This window comes from Nyctibius grandis, chromosome 9 (assembly GCF_013368605.1).
Source record: "Nyctibius grandis isolate bNycGra1 chromosome 9, bNycGra1.pri, whole genome shotgun sequence".
Lineage (NCBI taxonomy): Eukaryota > Metazoa > Chordata > Aves > Nyctibiiformes > Nyctibiidae > Nyctibius > Nyctibius grandis.
In genome coordinates, this window is record NC_090666.1 from 9,336,588 (window position 1) to 9,359,554 (window position 22,967).

A 22,967-nucleotide genomic window follows, 5' to 3' on the forward strand; every position below is an offset into this window, starting at 1 on the left:
GCACAGAGCCACGAAGATGATTAAGGGAGTGGAACATCTCCCTTATGAGGAGAGGCTGAGGGAGCTGGGTCTCTTTAGCTTGGAGAAGAGAAGACTGAGGGGTGACCTCATTAATGTTTATAAATATGTAAAGGGCAAGTGTCATGAGGATGGAGCCAGGCTCTTCTCAGTGACATCCCTTGACAGGACAAGGGGCAATGGGTGCAAGCTGGAACACAGGAGGTTCCACATAAATATGAGGAAAAACTTCTTTACGGTGAGGGTGACCGAACACTGGAACAGGCTGCCCAGAGAGGTTGTGGAGTCTCCTTCTCTGGAGACATTCAAAACCCGCCTGGACACGTTCCTGTGTGATATGGTCTAGGTAATCCTGCTCCGTCAGGGGGATTGGACTAGATGATCTTTCGAGGTCCCTTCCAATCCCTAACATTCTGTGATTCTGTGATTCTGTGATTTAAGCGTGGTGTATTTCACTAGAATACCTGTTAAACATACCATCAAATGCTTTTAATGGTTTTTCTGTAGAAAAGCAAAATGAGAAATTTGCACTACATTACTAAAAATACTGTATAAGAGAAATGTGATAGGCAAAAAATATTGATTAGTTCTAGGATGCTATGTGTTTTTAAAGTAGAACTGTACTTGGGAACAATTTATTTTCCTTTGAAGCCATTTTTCATTCTAAAGCTCGGTGGCTCCGTTTGAATGGTACAGGGTCGTGAGTAGGTCACTGACTGAGACTCCAAAGATCCGGGCCCATTCTGTGTTCTGCAGTCCATCTTGCTGGGTACCCTTATGCAAGCTGGTTTTCTTTCCCCTCAGTTCACATGTGCTTTATTGAGTAGTTTCTTTTGCTACTAAGAGTGAGACTTTCAATAGACATGTGGGCCTCACTGTATTGGCCTCACTGGAGGTACTATAGTCACATAAAAGGTAGTATTTTTGCTGCTCAAAAACACAGAACTCCAAAATAGTTCTGCAGTAGGTGTTGTTGTACAGGGAGGTGAAGTAAATGGTGTCTATCTCTGAAAGTTTACAGCATGGGAAAGTGCCATTTTAGCCTATTCAGAAAATAAATAGCTTATTCTTTCCTGGTCACTTTTGCATTGACATAGCCCATCTGAGAGGACTTTCACCTGGCAGAGGACTGAAGAATAACATAGCTAGATCAGTGGGACTGACCAGACTGCCTAATTTGAGTGATCCTGACCATGGAGTAGGTGTAGGGTTAGAACAAACTTTGTCTCAACAGCTATCTTAGGCTAGAGAACTCAGCTGGAGTTCCTGGTTTTCCTTGGAATACAGTCAAAGAGCTCAGTCTTCTGCTGATATTACAAAGCAAGCATCCAATAGATACAACATCAGATTCCTGGTAACCTGGACAAAGCACACACGTTACAGCTGAAAAAAAAGCTTCACGACCGTCTTATCCATACAGTCTAAAGGAAGTGACAATTTCTGGAACTTAATCTTTTTCAGTCCCTGGGACACTGTGGGTCACAAAGTAGATAATTAATGGGTGAAGCTAGTGGCTGTCTCTAGATCCTTGAGAGTCCATGAGATCCACAGAAATAACTAGGACAATAAGACTTGCTAAACAAAACAAGTATATACATAAAAAATACATATGTATTTGAAATATATATTTCCTGTGCTGAACAGAGTCATACATATTGGAAAAGTCCAGGTAAAAGTACAACTTCACCGTTTGAAAGGGGACACGGAAGAGGAGAGCTTGAGACTTTAATGACTCAACTAGACAACCACCCCCAGAAATGTACCCCAAAGAGCAATCCTAGGAGCCAGGTAGTCTTTCATTGGCCTTTTTTGTCATTTCTAACTTCTTTGATTCCGCACATTTCCATGTCCTTTAAATAGAACAGGGTTCCTATCAATCTCTTAATCTGTTCTCCTGACACACACAGTGACAGTCCTATGTGCAGATGGAGACAGGGGAGTTTTACTGCTTTTTTTTCTAAAAAACATGTCCAAACTGCTTTTGGATTCACTGCTTCTCCACCCCCGTCATTCTGCTACCTCTTCCCATTTCTTTCCTGCTTACATTGCTTGACTTTTCTCCCACTTGTAAGATATATGCTTTATTTTACAACATTTCTCATGCACTATAAAAAGTGCTAAGTCAAGCAGTTACCAGAGCTGGAAGATCTCACCTTCCTCCAATTGGCACAGCCGTCATATAATAGCCATCATGTTAACTTTAAGTATAGATTATTATTATTATTGAGCTTGTATTACCTTGGCTGTTTGCCCAGCTTGTCCTTGATAACTCAGGGTCACAAAAAATGAGTAATACTCTGGTCCTACCCAATAAGACACAGGATCAGCCTTCAAGAATCTTTTAAATTTGGCACTCCAAATTAAATTAAAAAATGGTTTAGATGATTGCTTTCCATGAATAATTGCTATTAACCCTTATTTCCCTTCTTGCCCCTTCCCAAGACTATTATTCATTCCCAGTTGCTTGGATGCTAAGAATATCCTTGGATAATGTTTTGGGGATTTAAGGCAGTAACAAGTTTATGAAATTAATGGGATTCTGTAGGTAGCAGACAAAAGACAGCTGGATAGATTTCTCCATGCACAAGTAGCTTGATACCTGCCTCTGAGATGGGAGCAATGCCAAATAATGCATTTTGGCTGTGGACTCTTGGGCAATCATTTCCCCAATAGAATTACATTCCCCTGGTGTGGGATGGTTGGTGACCTCTGAGCATGACCCTTTTATAATATTTCCTAGTCAACTGTTTGACACAGAACTGGCTTTCCCAGATTTCTACCTCTAGGTAATGATCCCTGAAGTGTTTTCAAAATCACACCATAATTTGTTCAGGTCAATGCCACAGGTAACTGGTGAAGCAAACAACAGTGAATTCAGAGACAGTTCCAATACCACAAGTGTTTGACCACAAGGGACATTGCTTATCCCAAGGAAGATTAATTTTTCAAGTAGAAGCTAAAGCAGAAGCCCACCAAAACCAAATAAAAAAGCCCCTTCATTTGTTTCTAACTATGTAGCTTGGAAAAAAAAACAGTCGCAACATGCAAATATAAAGAATACGCAGAAACAGTGTCTGAAGTGAGACAAGCGAATCTGGAGTAACGTGGCCTTTCTCATAGATTCCTGTGTTCTGTTTTGTGTTTAGAAACTAAGAACACAGACATTAAATACAAACTTACTTTTTGTGTGTTAGATGATGGCAGTGGATGGGGAATCCTTGCTACAATCAGTTGATTGACCTGCCCTGGCACTAGCAGTAAATGATACAAAAGTCTGCACTACAATCTCAGGATGGACACTTCTGTTATGTGACTCTGGCAAACAGACTTTTACACCTAAGTATCACAGAGTGTGCTGCCTACTTGTGTGTTCCTTGCTGCCTGGTTATGCTTGTGCTCAGTATCTCTCTCATTAGTTTTAGTCCTTCTTCCGCCCTGTGCCTCACTAATCAGAGCTAAGTAACATTCATTGGTAATCCTTTTCCTTCTCAGCCCTCTCCCAGGTAAAGCTGTATGGGTGTTTGAGAACAGGAAGAGTTTGTATTTTCAAAACAAGTGCTGTCTTTTTTAGACACTCATGCAGAAGCAGCTAAAGCTAGGAACAATGGCATTATTAGTCCATCTGTGACCTGTCCATTTCCTCTTTCCCACTGCTAAAGCCAGCATTACTTACATCTTTGTCAGGACAATAAATTTCCATCGTTTTCACAAATGCGCTCCCTCCTCTAGGGATTTTCCATTGCAGTTGTTACTATGCAATCCTAACCACCTCTCCCTAAATTACATTGCCCTGATTTGAGGCGTTCCCGCACAACAGAGCGCAGCTGTGGTGGGATGTACCTGGTCAGTATACCGAGGTGAATTAAAAGGTGTGAGCATGACACTGCATTTGCTCTTTCTGCTTGCCACTGGATGCCTCGTGAAATAGCACACTGATATTGTTTGCCAACTTGCAGAAAAGAAGCTGGTTTTAAGGATGCCTACCATGCACATAAACAGACACCGTGAGATTTGGCAGACAGGAGCAAGTGATGACAGGTTGTCATCAAATTATTCGTTTATATTTTATACCAACAAGGGTCATCCGGATTCATTGGAAGGAGGATGCAGGAAATATAAAATGCATTTTAGACAAGATTTTCATTAAGAGTACCCAAGTTTGCTAATTCTAATGCCCAATCATAACCTCTGTTTATTTTTTCTTATTATTGGTCCCCTCTCAGCTTAGTGGTAATGAAAACAAAGCAGCCTTCCCCAGCCATTTATGTGGAAGGAGATTGTGAGCACAGCATGTCTCATCAAAGCCATGGGTTCTGCTGTGCTTTTTGTGTATGGTATAACTGGACGTCCCGTCTAGTAAAGAAAACCCATCTCTGAATGAAGCCAAAAGAAGACACAGGGAATGAGACAAAGCTCATCAGGACCATGAATGCCTACAGGTTGTAGGTTGAGGGAACCCAAGACGAGCTCGGGGTACTTTGATTTCCATTCAGAGCCTGACCCTTCTGTCTGAAGTAGGTCCCAGGCTACTTTGGAAAAAGGGGAGTTTTGGCTAGAGGGATCTGGGACACAAATGGCTGGGTCTTCAGCTGGCATAAATCAATACATTTCCATCTGTGATAATGCATGGAACACACTGAGAATATCTTTCTGTGTTTCCGAGCAGGTTTGTTCCAGTTAAGACTGCTTGCAGTTTTCATACACAGTCTAAGATGTTCAAGTCTGAGAGTTTTTCACTTGGAATACAATCTGCACAAAAGAATAATATTTGAGTGGATTTTGGAGCATAAACAGTTTAGCAGGAAGTAAAAACTTGCATTGCAAGTGCTTCCCCAGAAAGGTCAACTGACAGAGGTGTTTTCCACACTCCCCTCAAAACTGTAGGTGTTTGCTCTTCCATCATGTGATGCTCTAAGAAATGAGGCTACACACGTTCGTTTAATATTATAGTTCCCTCATGATATCTTCACTTTCCTTAATGAGGGCAGTGTTGCTAACTTGTTAGGAGCCTGAGGACTGTATCAAATTAACATAGCATGGAGGAGAAATTAACAGAGAGAGGAGCTCCTTGCATGAAATGGAATGAGATCACTGCTGGCCCTTTCCTCAATCGTTATTTTTGTATTACAGACAAAATGTTAACAAGGATAATATAGAACACTGTTACTCAGAACTGGGATGCCCTTGTTTTTATTCAATAACCTGAATGACCAAAAGTAATTAATCCTTCGCAATACTAATTATATATTAAAGCAAGCATGATTTGGGTGTTTAACTGTGAGAGAGAAAGGGAAGGGGCATGGGTCTTGGTAAAATTATCAGAGAGAAACAACAATGAATAAAAGAATCTTGTAGTTTTTCATGATAACTTTTAGTTTTGCATGTGTTTACACATGAGTAAATCGAAAGTCACACTCTTATCTCAGTAGGATAATGCTGTGCTTTTGCTAACATGCAAGAAATCAGAATGCAGCTCTTCCTGTACTTCATAAAGCAAAACCTGGCAAGGGTCAGAGAAAGCAACAAAGGAATGCAGGAGAGAGAAAGCCAGGCAATGGATTAGTGAAGTAAGGGGTGTTTCAACAGAGACATCCATACTATGTTTTTCTTTAAAATTTTCCTTTGCAAAACATGGTTGATAAAATGCGCCCTCTCTGCAGTGATTTTTGTCGGCCGTACGTATCACTCTTCTACAAGCATTAAAGGTACACTGAGAAGTCATCAAACTAGGAGGGTGTGTGAAATATAGAGCCCATGTAATGTTCGTAAAGATCAATTTGCTGTAGCCTTGGCCTTTTGGTGGTTATGGCTTACTTGTGCAATGATAGCTCCTAAAAGGGACTGTAAGCACTCATTGCAGGACATCTCTTCTGCATTGGCAGTGGGGGCAAGGTGCTGCTTCCACACAACCTTCATTTGTGGTTTCATTATGCAAAGTGGGTGAGTCATTGCTGACAGATCCAAGGAGCTGTAAGTCCAGGCATGATCAGTGTGCTGACAGCAGCAGACATTCTTCTAGATAATGATTATTGCCAAATATCTCATATTTTTTTTCTGACAAAGTCTTCCTCTCTGCTTCTATGATTCTTGAATGCTGGGAATGCTGGTGGCAAAATCTCCCCTCATCCCCCTGCCTAGGTGCCACATGCAGGGACATCTTCCCCTTCTGATGGTGGTTATTACAGCAAGAGGAGCTAATGAGGAACTGAGCTAGTCCACAGAAACCTGCTAATTAACTTTGGGACGCACCTGGTTGTAACTTGTAGTGGTAAACAATTTTATAAAAAGATAACCAAGGTCAGCAAAACCAGCTCCCTTCCTCTCTGACTCTAGGTGTACAGGCTGTGCAATATCTCTGAATCCAGCAAAGCCCTGGACAGCAGCATTTTTGTACCAGAGTAGTCATGGGTTAGTTTTGGAAAGCACTTGGTGGCAGCCCAAGCTTGGGTTGGCTTTGGCAAGGTGAGCGTGTGGGCATCAGTCCTCAGAGGGCACTGCCATCTGCTGCTGGTGGCACTGGGGAGCTTCACCGCCGTTTGCCAGCAAATGGCTACGACACACTCCTGATCAAACCCCACTTGCTTAAAGACAGCTCACAGTTATGGGCCAGATGGACTTGTCTTGTTTCTTACAGTTCCAAAGACACAATATATAAATACAAATATGAAGACTTACAAGTCACATCCTAAACTAAACATAAGTTTAGGGAGTGATGCTCCTGTGGGGAGAAGTGCTAATTAGTGACACCTTCTGCTACAGAGCCCAGCAACAGACGGGTCTTACTGTAAATGAGTGGTTGGTCTGAAAGGACTATGCTCTGGGGAACCTGCAGGAGTTAGACAGATTTAGCTACACCAATTGGTAATAATCTGTGGACGATGAACACAGGAACTAAGATTTGTCACCTAACAGTACAGACAAAATGACAATAAGATGTGCTTTGGAAAAATGACTGCAAGGAGTTTTTTTTTGGTTGGTTGGTTGGTTGTTTTAACAGTACCATGGTCAAGTGATATGCATCCTCCTCTTGGCAGCATTGGAAGAGAATTGGACAAAAGAATTTTCCAGGCTCTGCCACAGATCCTCTATGAGATCTTAGTCAAGCCACTGAGTCTCGCTGTACTTTATAACTTCAGCACAGCAATATTTCAGTGCTCTAAATGTCCTTTATCTGTGAGTTTTCTGGCAGAAGCTCTGGATCTGCAGTTGCCATCACTAGCCTTCAAGCAGTCAGGGGGAAAAAAAAATGCTCTTCCCCAAAGTTGAAAATATTTTGTTGAAAATATCTGGTTAGAACACTTTCAAATTTTCAAGTGGAATCTTGAAATTTGCTAAGAACAGACGTTTTATACAAAATAACTCTTTCCTTGGTGTTCCTTTTGAGTGGCTCAGGTGGAGGGTCCCTGCTCAATGGGCTGAAATGTTTCCTTTCCTGTAGCACTCCACTGAGCTTCCAGCTTCACATGAGGATCCCAGGCAGATGCCTGCAGGCTCTCCCAAGTGATGGGGAGCCATGCAACCGGGCCCCAGTCCCTCTGCAGAGTCAGCCACAAAGGATTAAGGAGGTTTATAAGAAAGGCACCCCTCTATAAATAGGCTTTCTTTACATACCATCTGTAATGAAATCCCTCAGGAGTCTGACTTCAGGAGAATATTTGTCACCACGAGTCACACAGTTTTGGAAGTTGAGGATCCAAAGAAATCACTCTCTGGTCTGCTCTGTAGGAATAGCACCCCATCCTTATCTTCCTGTTCCCTTTCCCTTTTGTATTTTTGAAGGAGTTGGGCAGTTTCTGTGTTCGCTAATCTGACTGCATCTAAGTGACAGGGCCACATGTCTTGTCTGTCCCCACACACTTGCACCAGCTCAACTCTTCAGCTTGTTTCAGGCTGCTGTTGATGGTTGCCTGGTTATGACCATTCACCAGCTTTCCAGGCCCTGTCTTTTCTGGTAAATCCCAAATGTGGCAGTTTAGGGAAGGAAGGTGGATGTCAAGGAAGCCATCCAATTTTCTGTAGTGGGAATTGGGGATGTTTAAGTGTCACAGGCGTCCTGCTAATGCTAGCAAGACCCAGGAGTCAGCGGGGTCAGGCAGTGGGGACAATAAGTGACAGAGCAGGACTGTGGCTGACAGAAAGGCTGCACAGGCCCAGGTGAGCCCCTGAAAATGTGCTCAAGAACCAGGGAGTAATAGTGCTCTGTCCCTGTGTGTACTCAAGCTGGCTTCTTGCAGATCCGGCAAGTGAAGCTTGGGAAATTTCCACAGCTCTTCATCCTTTCCTCCTTCCCTAAAACACAGCTATCAAAACCACAAGTGGATGCTTGTATTTTGTGGCATAAGCCTTTATTGAAATACTTAACATTTAGTTCCTCTGCTCATGTAATTTTGTCTTTTCAAAGGGACATTATACTTTGCATGGGAGTCTCTTGCTGGGTTCTCTAAGCCATTTTTAAGAAACAGCCCATGTAAGTAAAACACTCAGGCAAAGGCTCAGGCCCAGGCTGCCTGGGGTCAGCATCACAGCCCCACCTGGGAAGTACTTCTGATCAACATGGTCTATGATTGTTGTCACAGCCAACATAGTCTCCTCACATGTGGGTTGGATCTGGTCAGCAGGTAGAACAAATCCATGAGTACCCTTGTCTCGCAGTTCGAATGTGTAGGAGAAAGGAATCCCAATCATGTGAGCCCAGTCCCGTGAGGAGCCTGAGTTACTGTCTGTGAATTTAAAAATAGAGGGGAGATATATGTATTAAGCATGATTCTTTCTTTGAAAATACTTCTTGCTATAGTTAATGCAAGATTATACCAGAATCTCTGAACTGAGCAGTAACCGTATATCACTGTGACAGGGAGAGCAGAGTTGCTAGGTGCTGCAATTCTTAATTATACTAAAAGTCTTCCATGGAGTTTCCTAAGTGAAACAATCCTCCATAAGATGGTATTGTACAATAACAGGAGATGACTTCCAGGGATTCTGCGTTTTTAGCATTTTACTGTGGTTAGCGTGGGGTACAAGATGGACTGGCCATTTGTCTGATCCGGTACTTCATTTCCTACATTGACACTGCCTGGAATTTCTTTATATATTTGTTTTTAAACATAATTTTGGTCAAGTCTGAAAAATTTCTGGCTACTGCTTATATCACTGTTCATCTGCCTCGTGGATCTTTTTTCTTACCTATTCAGTGTAAGTACAAACCCTGGCAAAATGCAGTTCTAGGCATGGACAAGGTACCTTATACTTACACCACATTGCTCATGCAGTAGGTGACTCGTGTGACTCAGGGACTGGCACAGACAGACACTGTGAATATGCAAAACTGCATGGGTACTGGAGCCAACTACTTACTGTTCTGAGTGACTAGCGTGACTTATTGCTTACTGGGAAAAGATTGGTTTTACCAGGCAGTCTCTGGGGCCCTCTAGTCCTCTATGTAGAGACTGTCAACTAGTATCAGCTGTGATGGTGTGTTCGTGATGTGGCTATCCAGTCTATTAGGAACAAGGCTGAAAGCAACATATTTCACACAGAACTGCAAGCAGCTGCCGTGTGATAAAGTCTGATGGAGTAACTATAGACCTGAGTGGGATTTTAATTTTTGCTTGACTCCGGTGAAGACAAATAGGAGTTTTGCTGCTGGATTCAGCAGGTTCAGGATGATCTATCACCAGTCTCCTTCTGTCCTCTGTGATGTATCTGTGAGGAATTCATGTAGGAACTAGCTTCTGATCAATGCTTCCTTCCTTCCCGCAGTCAGCTTTATAACGTACAGTGTTATTTTGTATTCAAATGACTGCTGCTTAGATGTTCCACCGAACCAGCCCATTAAATATTACTCAAAGAGAAAACTCAGCAAAACAATACTTACTGATGCCTGTGACACAAGAATAGAATGACTCTCTTCTTTGAAAAACAGAGCAATCAAAGGGAAACATAAAGAAACTTACATAAAATTAAAGAGGTTGATCCTACTTCATAGCTGGTCCCATACTTTCCCATCAGGGCAGCAGCTGCTTTCTCTGCAACATGCATCTGTAAGTTCAAAACGGGAACATCATTGTCATCAGTGCCAGTACATTTGGCAATTATTTTGAGTGGACCAAAATATTTGTCTCTTTCAGCTTTACATTTACATATGATCAGCTTTAAGTTTTGATATTATTAGCTCAGGACTTTAGAGAAACCCATTTCAAACAGTTGGGCAAATTGTTCTTGAATTTTGTAATGTGAGTTATGTTAAAATTTTAAAAATCACTCTGCTATTAGGCAGAGAAGGTATTTGCTTTGTTGTAAAGGTAGAGGGCTGTATTTTGGAGAATTAGAGTCTCTGCTGTATAGCATACTGGTACTGACTACAGCGGTCATTGATCTCTTACCTGTGTCACATTGCCATAGATTCTGTATCCCACCATCTTTAGAAAATGAGCCATAGACAGACTAAATTACTTCTCCAATGACTCATATGAAGTCCAAACCCAAGTCCCTCATGCTCTTGACTAGTGCTCCAGCTACTGGAATGTTTACAAATACGCATGTTCATGAACTCAAATTAGAACACTCAGAAACTGAGGGGAGGTGTAACCAAGAAGTAGGTGCCTACTTTTCTCCCATTCTCCTAGTGAGCACATTTGGAATACCCTTTCTGGACACAATTGTGACAAACGTGTGTGTATAATGTGCTGGCATCCTAAAGTGCAAATGCATTCTTGTATGCAGAAAGAACTTGGTGCTCTCTCCACTTCCCTTGCGTTGCAGTAACCCTATCTGTAATAGTTCAATTTTCCTGTTTTAAAATGGAGGATTAGGATTAATTCTGAGGCAAATAAACCTTGCTGATACTACATGGAGTGCCAGTAACTCTGGGAGCCAAGCCTCTGAATAAGCCCAGCTCCTCTGAAGGAAAGGCAAGAGGGCAGATAGAGTTGTGCCACATGCTACTGCCTGTACTTGTTCTCTACAAGTGTAGAAGATGAATGTTTTGCCCTACCAGTTCTTCACTGTTACTTGGAGGTTTAGTTGTGGAACCATATGGAGTGAGGATGTACTGTCCATAGGAATGAATTGTTAAATAGCACAAAATGTCACTCTTCTTCCTTTCGATAAACTGAGCCACAGCTCTTGTCTCAGGCTCTGATTCTGGTCCAGATCCACAGAAGATTTCACTGCTGCAGTTATAAGAAACACCAATACCTGGAGAGGAATACAAAAAGTGAATCAAAGGAGAGACATATAAACGCCAGTTCAGAGGGAACAAGGAAATTTACCTTGGAGTGTTAAGGCATGTGTTTGTGTGGGTAGGGAGGCTAGACAGCTCAGTGGGACTTCAACATTTTACTCTGTTGGTAGTAACTAAAATTTGCTACAAGACTGAAATATTTAATGCATATTTACAGGCTAGCTGCAACGAAAACACTCTGACACCACCACAGTGTACCACCTGCCAGGGAAGCTTTGGAGGCTCCTTGAAATTCATGGCAAGCACAAATACTGGCTGTTAAGTGACTAACTCCTAACATTGCTGTCTAGATCTGATGCTTGCTCCTGCAGTGAATTAGAGGTATAGTTATATAAGCAGCAATTTTCTGCTCACGAAAATAAATGCCAGTTGAAAGTCAATGACTTAATAGTTTTACAAACCAGGTTTTTATTTTTACATATGTCTTGATGATGAGATGAGTATTCCTTTCTTGTAGGACATCATCTTATTTCAGAGACTAATTATTACTCTTACTTTACATTTGTGTTGCTGATCTGAAGTACTTGGAACTTACTGCCCCACGAGGAATTGAAGTTTCGGTTCAGATCTGTCCCATAGCAGGTGCCATTCATATATGGAGAACGGTTTTTCCTCCACAAACGATCCTAAACAAAAGTAACTTCAGATACATAATAACAACTTAATGATCCATAGGGCCTAGTGATAATATGGTGTGAAGACTCCTTTGTCTTAGACCTCTGCATTGTGAGTAACTCTTGCATTGTAAGAGTGCAAGTCTGTGTGCAAGGGTTGTAAAGCTTAGTGACAGAACATTTTATCTACTACAGCCAGGCTGTCATATTCCACAAGCCTGCGTGCACCTTGGAATGAGCCTCCTAAGCTTTAAAAAAAAAAAGAGTATGCTTTTTCTGTAGTACCCAACTGCTTCCATGCAGTGTTGCACTCCTAAGAAAGACTTGGCATTGTGAGGGATACCTCTGTGTCCAAGAGATGATAGTGGAACTTATGTTTGTTTCAGAGTCAAGATGAATGCTTTTTTTGTCAGCTAATCTTGCTGCTGCTGCTTGGTTCCCTGCTATACTCACTGCTATACTTCGTTCTCTGCAGACCTCACTGCACTGCCTGTATGAGCTTCCCGGCTGAATTACCTGTGCATCCAAGTGCAATGTGTGGTATGCCCCAAACCTGCCAGGGAGCAAGTTGGGAGACAGCAGGATCCACAGGGCAGTAGGCTGAGCCTGTTGGGCCATGCTGAGCTCCTGCATTAAAAGGTGTTTTGACTGGGCTCAGAAGCCTGGAAGCATGATGAGAGTTGCGGAAGACCAACAGTTTGCATTATCCTCCATATCAGAAAAGGAAGATTATTTGGGAGAGCGCACGTATTTCAAAACCAAATAGCCCAATATTTGACCAATTCTCCTCCTGTCCCATGCTGCAAAGGTGCTTAGACCCATCTGCTGGTTGAGATCTCTTGCAAAGAATGACTGACTCCTCCAGACATGCTTAACTCCATCAGCCAAGCCTTGAGCTGTTAGCAGGGAAAGTCCATCCCCAGAAACCTAAAAGCAATAGATCCTGTGGTTTTGACCTTCTCTTTTCCCAAGGCTCATGACATTTGCTAGGAATTTTTAGCCCTGTAATCTCAAGTGACTGCTGATTTACCAGAAGAAACAAAACCTCTCTGCCATGAGAGGATTTTTGTGAGTAATGATTCTGTCACTGTTCTCTGTTTAAATATAATTGCTATGATTGTATCTAGAAATGACAATACATGCTTTGCACATCTAACTTTCAATCTAGTTCCTGTATTTTCACTACTTACTCTTTCCCAGGAATAGATGTAGCCATCAATATTAAGGACTGGCAAGACGTAGAGGTCCAAATTCTGCAGAAATCTGCTTATCTTCGGGTCAGATTTGTAATTTTGAAGAATCTGAAAAGAAAAAATACAGAGGACTGAGCAGAGAATCTAGTGGTAATCACTGGAAAGAGCTAGTTTAGACCTATCTTCAGGGAATCACTCACTCCTGGATACCATCATGCTACCCAAGATCTACTTGATCCCCAGATATGTTGAGATATTTACCTTTTGCCATTAACAAAGTGACAGTGTATCCCATTATAGTGTACTTCATATGGATACAGTCTTGCAGGTATGAAAGCTGCATGATAGCATAGCTGTGCACCAGGTGCTTTCAGTACACGTGGAACATTGCTATACCATATCTTAGGGTTGCTTTATTCCAGGGAGACTGTGGCTTTGCAATGCAGAGATGCTTGATCCAAAAGCCAGTGTGGGAAGTGGAGAGATTGCTATCAAGTTCAGTGGCTTTGGAAGCAGTTCAAGAGGCGGAAACAATGCGCTAACAAATATTGTCCCATATCTCATCTCAAACTGTGATTTGGACTTAGGTCTCCACAGGTATCTGTACTATGTACTAATTTTGAAAATCATATTTTAACAGAAAAAGCATAATTCCTGGTACCATGATAGACAAGAGAACTGAAGTATCCAAAGTGATATGTTTTTTTTACTATCTAATCTAAGTGGACGAGTGAGGACTCACTTCTTTCACAAACCACTGGCAGAAGGCTGGAGAGATCCATTCTCTGGCATGAATCCCACAGTCCATCCAAATGATCTTTTTGGTTTTATCTGATGGTTGACTGATCTGAGAGAGTGTAAAAATTATCATTTGGAAAACTGTTACATTACAATAAAATAGCCTAGAGTAAGACAGAAAGAAAAGCATGTGCCTTGATATACCATTGAGCCATCTGAGATTATTATTATTACAGACATCATTATGACAAGCTTTCCCTCCTAATAACCCCATCTCTGTAGTATCGCAGGGCAAGAGTTTTAAAGTGTCTGTTGAGCAGGACTGTCAATAAAACACTGTCTTTTTCATTTATATTAGTCATTCACAGGACTGGTTGTTCTTACTTTGAGATTCTTTTTTTTTAGAAGGGGAAGCACAAAAAGGCAGGGAATCTAATTTTACTCAGTGATAGGAACAGATTAGACAATCACTAACCCAATTATTAAGACTATGGTTTTTACTAGAGCGTCCAATAAAAAATGTCCTGAAATACTCCTAGCAGAAAGGCTATATGCTGTAAAAAGTAATAAAAACAATGAAACAAAACTCTTTATCCTCCCGCACAGCTGTTGCCAAGCTAGTTTCAGCTTGATTTATATTTCTAAACAAGACTTCAGATAAATTTGTTGTTTTCACTGCATAATAGCAATAGCAAGCTTATGGTGATAGTGTATATGAAAGTTGGCAATTCTTACTGTACTGTAGAGGAGTAAAACCATCTTCTGTTATTTCAGTGAATTGGGATGAGCACTGTCTTAGGAAATACCTGAATCCTGTCTTCTCCTGCGTACTTTTTTGTGAAGATACCTTTTATTAATTTTAAGAAAGTTCCTCCCTTACCTGCAGATAATACATTGTTCGATTCTCAATTGTCTTCCCCAGGTAGTGCTGAGTCACCAGCTCACTGTTGCTCTTCTGGATCTGAGTCATCCATTGATAAATCTGAAATAGTCAAGGAGAATTCTTGGCCCAAAGTGGGAGTTGCCTACTCTTTCTCACCTCCATTTTCAGATTAAAGCATTTTCTTTTGCTTAGACAAACAATGTTTTCCTCAGAGCTTATTTCAATCTGTGGTATCACTTAATGCTCATGGAAGGCTTTTCACTTGCCTCTGAGCAAAGGCATGGTCATATCTCACTGAATGTTATAACATCACTGCAATACAACGCTGATACTCTATTCTGATCTCATTCTACATGCTCATCCTATTGGGCATCTTTCTGTTTACTTCACCAGACATGGAGCCACAGCATCAAATCTTCAAAACAGTATTACAGTCTCTTCCTTATCAGTAGTGATTCTCCCGATCTGATTTCAGCAGCAGTCATCCCCAACAGGCAGCTCAAACAAAATATACATGAGGATTCACTCCACTCTCTCACTCTTATTATGTGGCTAAGAGGAAGAATACCAACATGCTCTGCCTTTGTCCAGGCTTACCCACTGGTCTGTGAAACATAGCACCAAGAAGTCTTCACTACCCACCCTTCTGACATTATTCTCTCCTGAAGTGTCAAAAACCTGCCCTTAAATTACTTCTTTCTACAGGTCTCCCATTGTTCACCTCTTCTTCCTCACTGGGATTCCAGATACCGCAATAGTCATTGCACTTCACACTTGGCTCAGAATCAAACATACTGGGACTTAAATGAATAAATACTAGAGAAAATGATAAAGCATAATAGGGTAGAAAGGTGGCAAACAAATCAACTGAACCCCAGAATATTATTTGCAAAACAATATGGCTGCTTAATGCAGAGTATTTAGGTTTTGGTCAGGGAGGAATTGAGGATTTAATCATAATCAATGGCAAATTCATGTTCAATTCAACCAGGCCAAGATTCTAGTCAAAGAGTAAGGACTAATTCTGCAAAGAAGAAAGCCAGAAAGAGCTCCACAGACTTCAGCTAAAGCACAGAGTTGCTTCCTGTGTCATTTACAAAATAGGAGCAACAAAGAAAGCAAGGAGACTTGGGTTCCTCTTTACCTCTTCCATTGGATGATATTGGGTGTAGACATAACCTTCTGGGATCTGCCTGTGGCTCCTCCTCTCCCTTGGCATGCTCTGATCCACAAGTTCCTGTACGTCAGGTATTAGGACTCTGAGGGGAGGGGAAAGGGGGAAAGAGAAAACAATCCCAAACAATTACTGCAGAACTATCATGGTGGGTGCATTGCTTACATCAACAATGAAAGGATTTAGCCTCTTCTGTTGTGGACTGCCTGGTCAAATTCATCACCAACAGCATAATGGTTACTTTCATGTAAGAGGAAATTCAAAGTATTGAGATTTTCACTGGGTTTTAACAATAAAGTAATAATTTTACCAGATTTTTTTGAAGGTTGACAATTTTCTACTAAAAAAAAGTTCCATATTTTCTTTTCTTCACCACTTCTACCTCTGGGCAAAACTGTAAAATATTGCCTTTTGGGAAAAGGAGGGAAAAGTGAAAAAATTAAAATTAGTGGTTCATTGTGTTTTGTGGAGACATTTTCAGTTTGCAAAGACTTCACAGAAGCATTCATTGCAATTTGCAAAAATCAGAACAAAACCTCTTTTACCTTCAAAAAGCTCTTGCTTTTTAGCTACAAATTGGTTCAGAAATGAGTATAGCACAGGCATGATTCCATGATCAAGGGAGTCAATAAAACCTTTTCCTTGGCTTCGGAGGACTTTGGATCATAGACTGTGCTTTCTCACTGCAGTCGGCCCGGTGTAACACTGTTACAAATCTGTGCTCCTTGTAAACGCTTGCAATAAGACAATTGCGAAGGTGGCTTAAGTATTGTTGATTTCAAACACTGTAAGTGCTAATAGGCTGCTCTGCTGACAGCAGCACTGGTCGGCATTTCTGGAAACTGCACATAAGAAACTTTTTAAAGTAGTTACAGCTGACTTTCACTCTGAGCTTTGATGTTTATTCACATCTGAACTTCAAACTAAAATTCAGGCAGTACAAATTCCTGTGAACTGAAACCACACATGCAAAATGCCTTATCAGAGCTCTGGAGAATTGAAATCCCAGAGTCTGACACAGTCAGAATATTGATGTCCTGATTATAATTTGTCATTTATGTCTCTATATACCTAACTGTCATGTTACCTTCCTTGCATGTCAACTGACTTCTAAAAGGCAGTTCCTGCTTTGAATCTGTTATAGGAACTTTAACTCTAACATTGCTGTATGTATTCATCTCAACCCCTTTGCAATACAAAGCCAAAATTTCAACTTGGCTATTAAATTATCCACCTCTTTCTTTAGGACCCTACACAAGGTGGCTACAGTGCTGGCCCCAATCCAAGGGAAAAAAAAAAAAAAGATTAAGCTGCTAACTTCAGTTTAGTCTTTAAATTTCCACTAGAATCAGCTGAAACCATTAGAAAATGAAGAGCCTTGACATAAATAAGAGGTTAAATATCTTCTGGAATGTTGTCTAAGTCCTGAATACCTAAACGTGATGCTAGATCATTTGTACTGGATCCCACCTCATCTCTCTCCATCTATGGTTGTCAGGGCATCACACTTACTAAAAAGAATTTTTCAGGCAAGATGCAGGATGTCAAGATCAGCTTTAACTCTGAACAGCTTTGAAGTGGCACCAATCCTCCTGTAACTTTTTTTTGATTGGTAAATGTCAGTGTACGTCCATAGACCGTTTGTCACCAGCCCTGAATGACTACAGGACTGTTTATATGAAATATAGCTAGCTACTGGTTACCTGAAAAAGTCAGTTCCAAATGGGAATGGGACTGCGTGAGGAAAAGATCATATTTGATCTCATCTGGCTTTATAAACACTCTTTGTATCTGGATTAGATCTTCTGGTTGGAAGTAGAAGCGTGGCAGTTAGTGAAGATGTGTGGCTGGGTAGGTGTGATAAAGCATCATGGGCCATCTGCAGCTCATGGCTCACAATTGTGTGCACAGTGGGAATATGCCACTGGGACCTTTGTCCCAGGCCATGATGTCTCTGGCTGGATGATGCCAGGAAATTCTCACCAGCCTGGTGGGGGAGGGATAGGAGTAGGAAACTGCAGCTTTGAAGAAACTTGCTGAATATTCACTTTGAAAGGACTCTTCTCCAAACCAGAGGAACAACAAAAGACAGAGAAGGGAAGAGGAGAGTTACAGAGACTGCTTCTTTTGAGTGACACTGATTAAACCTTTGGGCTTTCCAAAATAGGGAGGACCCTGTGTTCAAGTATCCATACTTTCCAAGAGCAAAGCATGTTCCTACAAGCAATGGTTGTACCAAGTTTGGCGTCCTGACTTTAGACTAAAAAACTGAGTCATACATCTGAGCTCCATCCTCTGCCACTGAGAAGGCAACAGCAGGAAACAAGACCGATTTGGCTGTCTCAGATCCCAGCTCCAAATTCACAGTATAGGCTAGCTGGAAGGTGAATAAACAGGGCACAGGGGAATGTGCTTTTAAAACTCAAAGGTATATATAGCATCTGTGCATTGGGCAGGTCAAGGTAAGTTGGAGGCTCTTGGAACAAAGGTTGGATTCTGTCATCAGTACTTGCTGACTGTTCATTGGAAAGGGCTAGGTCCTATTGTGATAGCAAGGAAGATTGTTAGAGCCAGCCTTCCCCATCAGGAAATTAGAGGTCATACTTGTAAGAGATCATATGCTGATCTAAGCTGTCTTTCACCTCCTGCACCAGAGCGGCTGGGACCCTTATGTGCAGGTCTTCTCCAGCCCAGATATCTTCAGGCAGCAGGGGCTTCCACAAATCCAGCTGTGCAGAGGAGAATAAAGAAATGCACAAATCAAGCTCTGTTTTCAAAATGAGAAAATACATTTAAGATAGAGTAGCTGCATATCAATAAATGGAAGAAATTTTTCTTCAAATTCTCCCCTTAACTATTCTCCAGCCATCTGTTCATAGAGCATGCAGCACAAACTTAGTGTTTCCATTGACTCAGGCACCACTGATTCAGAGCAGCACCTTCACAGAGCCATGCAAGGAAACTAACTTCTTCCCAGAAATTCCTTCAGGTAGTGGAAAGGCAATTCCACCCTACACTAAGAAAAAAAAAGTTAGGTAAATCTTTTTCAAGTTTACTTTAACCTTCATTCCTGTCCAAAGTTACATACAAATCTGTTTTACAGCCCAAGACCCCGCTCTGCTTTTTGGGCACACATGGTTATTCTTACTCACCAGTAAAGTGCTGCAAAGATGCTGAAGATGCTGGACTTGCTGAAATGTTTCTGGCACAATATGCAAAACCTGATCCCTGGAAATTCAGCAGAGAAACAAGATCAGTTTTAATGTCTGTTAAAGTATCTATGATTTCATAACTCAAAAGGATATATTTTGTTATGTAGAAGGAAGACAGAGAATGTAACTGAGCGCTGTTCCAACAAAAACATGGATGAGTGATGAATTCCTGGAATGTTTAACTACAAATAGTACTAAGTGTTGTAAGTTTCTGCTAGAGCGTTAGGTTAACACTGCTTCCGTGCCAGTGGCAATTCTTGATTCACCATACCAGCTTCACTGACGCCAACTGCTCACATGAGCCCTGGTGTGTGTTTCTGCCTTTGCAGGACCAGGGCCCAAACAAGATCATTGGCAATATATAATAAGCTGTTTATTTGATAAGATGTCACTTTTTTTTTCTCTAGTTCAGGAATTATTCAATTATTCCAGATAGACTTGGTGCTTTGCTGATCTACTTCAGCATGCAAAAACATTAGGTAGCCATAATAAATGAACACTGCTAAGAGCTTGAGATGTTCACAAACTGCTTGTCATGAGAATAGCCAATTTATTCTACAAATAGTGAATAGTGTGGTCCCCAGAATTGCATATTCTTACTCAATTTGCAGGAAACAAAAATTTCTAGTGCAGGATCTATCATTTTATATTTCTAGAAAAGACACACAGATCCAGTGTCTAAGTATATATTTTCATGAGGCCCCATGAAACTTTGATTTACTACAAGCTTAATCTGAAAAAAATATTGAAAGTTTATGAAGAACAAATTAAAATGGTTGGAAATGCAGAAAAAGCAAATCTGTATGTTCTATTAAAAAAACCTTTGTAATTATTTTTCTAATTTTTTTTCAGTGTTCCTTCAGATCAGCTTTCCAGGACTGATAGCAAGTGTGACTTTTCTAATGAAAGGGTTTCATAATGAGGAGTGGATTTTGACAACTACATTATATTACTTAAAGGTAAGATAGCAGTTATCCACTACTGGTACGACAGAATGGGGAACCTGAGAAATGTTCATATTTGTTAGTAACCAATAACTGCTGCTTCACAGCCTCCTTCAATGCCTTCAATGGGCCTTGCAGCCTTTGTGGGACAAGTACAAAAAAAAGTAGATTTTACATTTGAAAGCTTTTGTAACAGAAATTCTTGTTGCAAAGCCTTGCATGGCTTTTTATTAAAGCCATGGTCATCCGTATAATATGCTCTCATCATCTGAACTGCAACTGCTGTCATTGGTGCTGCCACACACAAATGTACAATTATCAGTGTAATATACATGCAAATAGAATTCACTGTTCATTCACACTATCCACTGAAAAACAGGGGGATTGGGAGTTTTTTACTTCTCTCTTGAAAACATCACCTTTGCTGATAAAGAAACTTAGAACTTGATAGTTAAAATGGGCTGTTTACTACTTGTTCAGGAGATGCTGTTAGCATATAGGACCCTCATCTATGGGGCAAAATGATTACATTTGCATTGCTAACAATTTGGTACAACAGCCAAGATATCTTTGTAATAAACCTTGTAGATGCAGGATAAACATCTTTGCTAGGAGAATAAACATCTCAGCTGCAGTTCAGAGTTTATTCTCTCTAAATGCCTGGGCTTGCTTTGCTCTTTGTCTATCAGGAAGGGAAACAATATCCTGTAATATCTTTCTATCCTCATTGACATTATGTCTTAATTACACCAAATGAAAGAAATGCCAGACAGTCAGATTGCTGCCAGATGGCCAGCTCTTATTTACTGATAAACCTTTTACAATAGCCAGTGTGGAGACAAATAATTTTTAATAGCAAACTAAGATTAGAAAGCACACACTCATTTATGATTATGGACTAGGATTCTCAGTGGAGAAGTGCAAAGTCAGCCCATGTGACCACGTGAGAACAACAGTTTTTTAAGTGCTACAGTTAAGATTTCTTACCAAATTAAAGGGCTGTTCTCAGCACAAGCTGCACTTCCTTGGATGCTCATAGATTGGATATTTCATTTAAGTTGTTGAACGGAGCAAATGACAACAGAAATGGGCTTTACTAGTCATTTTGTCTTTGTGCAGGTGCTGCCCACACAAAGTCACACTGACCATTCGATTAAGTGTGTTTTTAAATCCTATGAAAATACTCAACAGGTTCTGTCCTGGACAGCAATTAGAAACAAGAATGAACACTACATTACCAAGGGTCTGTTGAATTCTACTCAGTGAAATCAACAGGCTCTGACTGTGTCCCTGATACAAATCTAAAGGCTAAATATTATCCAAGGGAAATAATACATTTTAAAGAGAGAAGTAGTGACTTTCTATGTCTGCCAGAGCTTTGCCAGGAGAGCTGTTGAAAGGGTATACTATGAAGGAACTCACTTGCAGCAGGTATTGCTTGGTTTTCTCTCCTTTTTAAAACTATCTTCTGGGGGTATAATTAGTCTAGAGGCATTCAGCACTGGGCTACTTTCTCTGTTTACTTTAGAAAATTCCGTGTATAAAGTTATATGTGGATAGCTGGCCTCCACACTGTATTTGTGCCCCTCCTGCAAATCCCAACTGCTGTAAAGGCAGAGTGACCTATCATTGCTTGTAAAGTTGAGGGTGAATGAAACAAAATAGTTTAGATAGGCAAACAGCATGATTTTCTATCGCTCATTTTCTTATGAAGCAGAACTGAGAATGGAGAATACAGCAAAACTGGACATTTCATACTTTTCAAAAACATTAATCAGTAATAAAAAGTGTGATAATCTCATTCTCTGAACACCTTGAGGTGAAGATTGTCTGAACCAACTCCATTAGCTTTTTTTTGTTATTGTTACAGATTTCCAGCAGGGGTTTAGTATCTGAGCTGCTTTTCGGACACCATCTTTTTTACATAACCTCAGCTGTCTTTTATTAACGGATATAATTGTGCTCAGTCATCCCCCCGCTTTATACTCAGAAAAGGCATTTTATTCCTACAGCATCTGATTTCAAAGTTCATTATCAGAGTCTAAGCCAAATGAATTTCAGCTAATGGAAGCAGAGCATCCTCAGGTGCATTTGAGGGGCATTCTGTGTCTCCTGTGGCTGCAGCCATATCTCTGTTGGCTTGGATTTGGTTAAATCTTTCTTCATTTCCCATCTTTATGTTTTCTTTCCAAATCTTACAAAGCTTGAAGCTTAGTAACCCTATCTCCAGGTTTTCGTTTCATAATTGTTGTCATTATTATTCTTACACAGTCCCTGGGAATTTCACTGCATGCACAGTTCTTCATGATACCCCGTTCACACTCACCCGTCATATTGCATTTTCAAGCTGAGTTTTCCGGGAATTAGGATCCCCAGAGAAAAGATGATCCCAAGAAAAAGCCACATCTTTGTGCAAACAACTCAGCCCTGACAGTGCAGGACTAGAGAGGAGGAGGATAGATCTGGACTGAACACTTTATTTGTACAATTATAATATATAACCAGACTTATCGTGGAAGGGAACCTGCCCTTGTTGAATCATTAACTTTGCTTTTAAATAGTTCTACATCTTCTTAATTCTTCAAGATCTCTTCCACACCCCAAAACACAAACACATACAAATAGCAACATTCTCACTGAAGCACTTCTGAGAAGTAAGAAGATTTTTCTATATGTCACCTTCAAATCTTTTCAAATGTTACGTGACAAAGTTGGTAGTCATTGGAGAAAGTGTTACCTGGAAGGTCCACAGCGACTACTTAAGATTAGCTTATAAAAATCATAGGGATGGGAAGAACAAGAGAACTGTGGTAAAACAAGCTCCATCCTTGCTCTCTTCCTTCCTGTGTTTGTGTCTTTGTGGAGCACTTATTTGACCTCTTAACTGCAATTCTGTCACTTGCCTAGCCAAAAAGAGGGCATGAAAGAAACAACCAACATTCCTGTAAT

The 22,967-nt window shown here is 40.8% G+C and overlaps 1 protein-coding gene across 1 annotated transcript; it reads right to left on the reverse strand.

Moving 5' to 3' along the window:
• Window positions 1-8,469: 8,469 nt before the first annotated feature.
• On the reverse strand, window positions 8,470-22,424 carry CPO (carboxypeptidase O). Its single transcript, XM_068408182.1, has 11 exons — window positions 22,345-22,424; window positions 19,015-19,090; window positions 18,467-18,591; window positions 15,833-15,947; window positions 14,686-14,787; window positions 13,810-13,914; window positions 13,065-13,175; window positions 11,796-11,886; window positions 11,012-11,214; window positions 9,972-10,056; window positions 8,470-8,738 (listed from the first exon to the last, which is right to left on the reverse strand). Exons 1-11 carry the CDS (start codon window positions 22,422-22,424, stop codon window positions 8,470-8,472), a joined length of 1,362 nt encoding a protein of 453 aa, XP_068264283.1.
• Between the last annotated feature and the right edge of the window lie 543 nt (window positions 22,425-22,967).